Source organism: Sebastes fasciatus, chromosome 13 (genome assembly GCF_043250625.1).
Source record: "Sebastes fasciatus isolate fSebFas1 chromosome 13, fSebFas1.pri, whole genome shotgun sequence".
Taxonomy (NCBI): domain Eukaryota; kingdom Metazoa; phylum Chordata; class Actinopteri; order Perciformes; family Sebastidae; genus Sebastes; species Sebastes fasciatus.
Genome location: NC_133807.1, coordinates 27,142,112 through 27,148,652, shown reverse-complemented (window position 1 = coordinate 27,148,652; position 6,541 = coordinate 27,142,112). Strand labels below are relative to the sequence as shown.

Sequence of the window (6,541 nt, the reverse complement as noted above, 5' to 3'; positions counted from 1 at the left end):
TTAAAAAAAAGAATAAGACATTGTCCTCAGACAGGTTTGGGCAAGACTGAAAACTGTTGCTCAAGATCCTGATTTCCTGCTCTGTGCTTTGTGAAACGAAACTTGGGGAAAGCAGCCGGGGAATGGAGAAGTGAAGCCTGTTTCTGCTTTAAAAGGGGTGAGATTTGTGTCACAGACTGCAGACGAGAGAAGAGCACTTAATAACCAGAGAAGAAAAGGTAATGTGGTTTCATTATATTTAAGGAATTTTGCACATTTTGTCTTTAATTTTATTGCACACCTTTATTATAGTCAGTTAAAATTAATTGCATTCCATCTTAATGAAAACGTTAAGGTTTTATATTCATGCAATAAATGTTTTGATTTATATGCAAAAGACCAAAAACTAAAGCTGTCAATTGATTAAAATATTTAATCAAACATTTTTTTTATCTGTTCAACACGTACCTTAAAGGGAAATTTGTCAAGTATTTAATACTCTTATCAACATGGGAGTGGACAAATATGCTTGATTTATGCAAATATATGTATGTACAGTATATTAAAAAAATATATATTTCCACTTTTGGTATTTTTGGACAACATCAAAATCACTCGAGGAATAATTTTGATTTGTGAAGTTACTTCTTCTTTGTCTTTGTCATTGTCTTCGTCTTTGTCTGTTTGTGTCAGAGTCCTCCGCTGGTGGTTGAAAATGCTCGCACATCGACACGTTTTCACTCTGTGGCTTCTGCTACTTCTCCACGACTCTGGAAGTGCAATGAAATTTGACCTGTTCAGTGAGTCATCCGAAGCACATCTCATTCGTGTGAAAACTAATAAAATGTTTGTCTTGAAATTAATTTGATGGAAAAGGATACAGTCTTAATAATGTACTAGTTTTCAATGCAATGTCTATTATGTTTTGTGCTTTTTATAAATGTACTCTGATCATGCTCACTCTACACTAGGGCTGCAACTAACGATAATTTTCATTGTTGATTATTTTCTCGATTAATCGATTAGTTGTTTGGTCTATAACATGTCAGAAAAAGGTGAAAAATGTTTTTCCCAAAGCCCAAGATGACGTCCTCAAATGTCTTGTTTTGTCCGCAACTCAAAGATATTCAGTTTACTGTCATAGAGGAGTAAAGAAAACAGAAAATATTCACATTTAAGAGGCTGGAATCAGAGAATTTTTAGTTATTTTTTATAAAAAATACTCAAATTGATTATCAAATTATTACTCAATTCTACTCTACACAGATATTTGTATGACCTCTCTGCTGTCACGGCCTTGGTTAATTATATCCTGTGTTTGCTCACAGGAAGAGGAAGAGAAAGAGACCCTGCGCCGCAGGAAGGTGAAGTGAGGCTGTTTGGTGGCGGTGTGTCAGAGGGCCGTGTGGAAATCTACCACTCTGACACATGGGGAACGGTGTGTGACGACGGCTGGGACCTGGCCGAGGCCCGGGTGGTGTGTCGTCAGCTGCACTTCCCCGGAGCCAAATCTGTTGTCACTGGGAAGGACTACGGGAAAGGTGCCCATCTCTACTTCTATTCATGCCCCACCAGAGGGCAGTGAAGTTATTCTAATGAGTGAGGAGCTGTGATTTGATACTAACAAATCCAGCCATCAAAAAAAAAAAGTCACTGTTTGATGTGTTAATGCCACAACAATTAACACATTTATACCCTTTCATTTTGCATCCTAGCGTCTGGACCTATTTGGCTGGATGATATGGAATGTAAAGGCACGGAGGACTATCTGTCTACATGTGCTTTCAAAAGCTGGGGAGCGACTGACTGCAGCCACAAAGAGGACGTTGGAGTCATTTGTGAAACAAGCGGTACGTATCTAAACTCTCGTCAAAAGAATTGACGATAACAATATTATCACGATATCTATACAAAATTTGAAAAATAATAATATTGCTGTCTGTCAAATTCATCTTTAACTTTGTTTATTGTGTGTTTTGACTCTTTTTTGGCAAATGAATTACACTCAAAACACAAGTGTTTGTTTATGTAAGGGATAATGTACAGTGAGCCGGTCATTGTTGTGAAATAAACCCCGACAGGGCGATGTGGAGGGGTCTATCGCCCTGAAGGGGTTTATTTCACAACAGTGACCCGCTTGCTGTACATTATCCCGCTTATTACACGGCTACTTCCTTAATTGGTACAGTGTGTAGGATTTGTCGGCATCTAGTGGTGCGGCTGCAGATTGCAACCAACTGAGTACCCCTCCTCTCACTACTCCCTTTCCAAGACTGCAGTAACGTGAGCTGCCAAGTGCAAAACAGTGGTAACGTCGTCCGCCTTGCTCAGAGGCCACCCTTACCATATTAACACTACTTTAGGAGCAACGGGAGTCAGACGGCAGCTGACGGTACTACGGTTTAGCACTCATGTTATCGCAGTTTTACAAGCGTATCGGAGAACTACGGTGGCCTTCAGGTAACGTAAAAACGTGAAGGTTTCTTTCTAGAGCCAGTGTTTGGTTTGTCCGTTCTGGGCTACTGTAGAAACATGGCGGACTCCGTGAAGAGGACCCGCTCCCCATGTAGACATGAACAGCTCATTCTAACCTAACGAAAACACAACAATTCTTAGTTTCAGGTGATTATAAACTAATGAAAACATAGTTATGAACATTATATAGCATTTCTGCTAATAGATCCCCCGAAATGTCACACACTGTTCCTTTACGAAATCAATAATTTGACACAAAAATGGTCCGCCAGAGTCCGACATCAGAACTGCGCCCATAGCAGCGGTCTGTTATACATAGCAACAGTCTGCTATAAAGAAATAACAGACCGTAGAACGCCGTGATTGACCAACCAGAATCGAGTATTCAACAAAGCCGTGTAATAAAATGCTTTAAGAGGCTCTGGATTACAATATTATCATATGTTTATTAATGTACAAAAGCACGCTCATCCAGACGATAAATACTAAGAGCTGGACAGAAGACAAACATTCTGCACACTAGATAATGATCCCATGAACATATATTGTGACGTTTCGAGCGTCAAACTCTTGAGCGTGGTGTTTTCCGTCTATCAAATGTCAATCATCCCAATGATTTGTGGTTCCAGGCTCAAACATGACCAACATTGATTCTACATACTCTCTGGACCACAGCATCAGTCTGTCCGATGAGCGCGGCCAAATCTTCGACAGCGGGCGCGGCTGTGACTTCCAGATCTTAGTCCAGACTGCGACTGGAAACCGACAGGAGGACGGGACGACGGTGGTGGTCGAGACGACGACTTGCGCGCACAAAATGATCCTCTCACAGTTCCCGCTCTTCAATGCTTCAGAGGGGATCAACAACATCACGGTCGACATCAGCCAGTCTTGCGAACCTTTTTTCACCTCCTTCATCAGGTATACTGAACCTACTATGACTTCAATTGATTTAACCCTTTAATGTCCTCACTAAGAAAAAGGCAAGGGGAAATTTTTCTCTTTGCATTTTTGATGTCTTTGGGGCAATTATAACAACAATCAATGCTTTTTTGTTGTTGTTTTTTAAAAGACCCCACAGTTCATTTTAATATAGGCCTCTACCAAACGGTCGAGATGACGCTTCATGGTAAAAGAAAAAAACAAACCATGTTCTGTTATTATGCTAGTAATAGGTTAATATACAAAAATATATCAATTTGTTACCATGGAATTAGTAGTATTAACCAGTACTAGTTTTATTTCCATGTATTTATTCTAGATTTTTACCATATTTACTCAAACATTTCTCAGAAATGGTGAAAAATCATACTGATATAATTTTTTATTTGTTAAATATATAATGGATTAACATTAGCTATATGATATTAACAACAGTGAATGTCGCTAATTTTTTTTTTTAATAGGTACATTTACACCCGCAAGATTGATGTGACGTCCTCCTCGGCGCAGTGCCTCCACTGGATGGCTTATACGTTTGGGGTGAAGCAGCTGATGGAGGACACAGGCCGGCTGTTCTCTGAAATCCTCCCAGAGGACACCTTATTCCACACCCAGGTGTCCCTTTACAAATATGCAGAAGAGACTGGGGACATGGTCCTCCAGGAGACCTGTCTGCAGTATCTAGCCTGGAACTTCCAAAATCTGACCATGTCCCCTGCTTGGACCCACCTCTCCGTCGAGCTCCTCGGATCCCTTCTGATGCGCTCAGACCTGGTGGTGCCAGATGAATACTTTGTGCTTCAGACTGTAGAGAGCTGGATCACAGAGAGGGGTAACTCGGCCAGTTTGGAGACCCAGCTCAACCTGTTGAGTCGCGTCCGTTTCCCTATGATCCCCGCTGAGGTGCTGTATGACCTGGAGTCCAACTCCTCGCTCTACAGCACCCATAAGAATATGTATCATGAAAAGATCTTCAAAGCCTTCCAGTTCAATGTTCTGCTCTTCAGCAAATTGATGTCCAACCCAAAGTTCAACCGAGAAGATGATGATTACCGGCCGAGGATCTACACCGCCGAGCCATGGAGTGTTGCCATAAGCCCATACCAAACACCCTATCGCAATCAATACAATCAATATAATCAATACAATCAATACAATCAATACAAGCAAGGCAATCAAGGCGCAACCAGGCAGCTCAACACACCGATCCACAACAGCATGATCTTCAAGAGCAACCAGATTAGCTGGGAGGCAAATGTCTTCAAGAACCAGTATGAGTGTTCAAACCGAGGCCTGAGGTGCGAGTCGTTCCCTACAGCAAGGCTGGCGGCCCAAAGCCGCCCCTCCGCGTTGAGCAACATCCTTTTCCGTAACCGGCTCCTGCTGATGTGCCAGGGCAAGTACATCTGTCAGGTTCAGGACTTCAAGGACGACCTGGCTACGAATGGGACCCAGGCTGCCTACCCCTGTCCTGATGACCAGTACACCTACCACTTTGTAGTGAGACCGGAGTATGTCTGAGCCAATAGAGTGCTACAGGAATGAGTCCTAAAACCCAGAAAGGAGTTAGCATTTTAGCACTTCCGGTTCCCTCGTCTGGAAGTCAATGGGTTTTTAGTTAGATGCCTGAAATAAGGTCTGTGGTTAACACAAGCTGAAGACATTTTAACGTTTAGTTCTACGACATAAAATACATCAATAAATACCCCACTGGTGAATTTTGAAGCTTTTACATGTCTTTAAAAAAGCGGTTGCTAACAAGTGACTAAATGAGACTACTTAAACGTCATCACGCTGACTCGTCTGCCTTTACAGCCTCGTTGGGTATACTCACGCTCCTGCGACCGTGGTGTAGTTCGTTTATAGCCTAACGTTAGCTTTTACACTTCGAAAATCATAAAAATTGTGTTAATTTGTGGAGATTATCTTGCTGAACAAAACGTGTAAGTTTCATAAACGTGTGTTTGCAACAGAGCTTATTTTCTGCAATAATCCAAAAGGAACAATCCTATTGGCTTTTTGTCGAGGGAACCAAGGCGATGCTAACTTCCTGGTTGGTCTACAAAAATACGTCATCCCTGGAGCTCTCTATAGCCGGGCATTTGTCTGCTTATTATTCAATAGATTGCAATGATGCTACTATCTGTGTGATTTTTTTTTTCATTCATCTTTGTTGATTATCTACAAATGTATCACCTGTCTGTGATTTAATTCAAGTATCCTTTTTTTTTTTTTTAAATGGCAAATAAACGTGATGATTAAAGTGATTTCTGGATCCTTCCCTCTGTGTGTGTGTGTCAGCACTTTGTTCTTCACGAGAGCGACGGAAAATATAAATCCTAACCTGGAGTTTATCCAGATGTGAGACACACAAAATGACAAAACGGGGCCAAGTTACATTAATCATCAGACTGATTTATAGCTTCACTCTACTGGACATGTTATGCAGAACTTTTCAGCTCTTTTTCAGGAGTGTGCTCTCTCCTGATGTTTATCTTTATCTGCCATTTTGCTGCTGCACAGCTCACTGAAGGAGAACGGTTTATATGCATATATCATCATTACGATGAGTAGTGAAGGTCTGTTAGGGAGCCATATTACGCATTTGTGCAGGACAAAAACAGGAAATAAAGTGCTTTACAGTTTGCAACTTAAAGTATGTCGGCTAAATGTCATTGAAATATTAGCTTTAAGGAGTAGTTCAACACTTTGGAAAATACGCTTCTATATCTGGTGGAGAGTTAGATGATTAGATCATTATCACTCTCATGTTTGTCTGTTAATTATAAGGCTACAGTCAGCAGCCAATTAGCTAGTTTAGGACAAAGACTGAAAACGGGGAGGTAAATATTGTGGTAATTTGGCAGCAATTCCAAAGAAATTTCAAATAGGTTACTTACTAATTATCACCTAATTACATTGAAATTTGCAGACCTGTAAAATGAAGTGTTACTGAAGAAAGCCACTAAAAACTTTTTCTTAAAGGGACTGTTTGTAAGAATCAGAAATTGGTTGTAACAGCGACACCTGTGGCCGTTAAGTCAACGAAAGTCAGCGTCCTGTCGCTCGCCCGTGGGCACGCACTACCTGAATGTGAGCAAGCATCCATCAAAAGAGTGAGGCGACACACATCAGCTAAAACCAC

At 41.1% G+C, this 6,541-nt stretch overlaps 1 protein-coding gene across 1 annotated transcript; it reads left to right on the top strand.

The window, feature by feature from the left end:
* Window positions 1-80: 80 nt before the first annotated feature.
* LOC141781076 (galectin-3-binding protein A-like) lies at window positions 81-5,677 on the top strand. The gene is made up of 6 exons (XM_074656594.1): window positions 81-218; window positions 673-779; window positions 1,308-1,520; window positions 1,695-1,829; window positions 3,084-3,375; window positions 3,861-5,677. The coding sequence occupies exons 2-6, from the start codon at window positions 695-697 to the stop codon at window positions 4,915-4,917; spliced, it is 1,782 nt and encodes a 593-aa protein (XP_074512695.1). The 5' UTR covers window positions 81-218; window positions 673-694; the 3' UTR covers window positions 4,918-5,677.
* The last annotated feature ends 864 nt before the right edge of the window (window positions 5,678-6,541 follow it).

Coding starts and splice junctions, on each gene's coding strand:
- LOC141781076 (XM_074656594.1), top strand. CDS start 695: ATGCTCGCACATCGACACGTTTTCACTCTGTGGCTTCTGCTACTTCTC. Junction 780..1,307: donor AATGAAATTTGACCTGTTCA/GTGAGTCATCCG, acceptor GTTTGCTCACAG/GAAGAGGAAGAGAAAGAGAC. Junction 1,830..3,083: donor AGTCATTTGTGAAACAAGCG/GTACGTATCTAA, acceptor TTGTGGTTCCAG/GCTCAAACATGACCAACATT.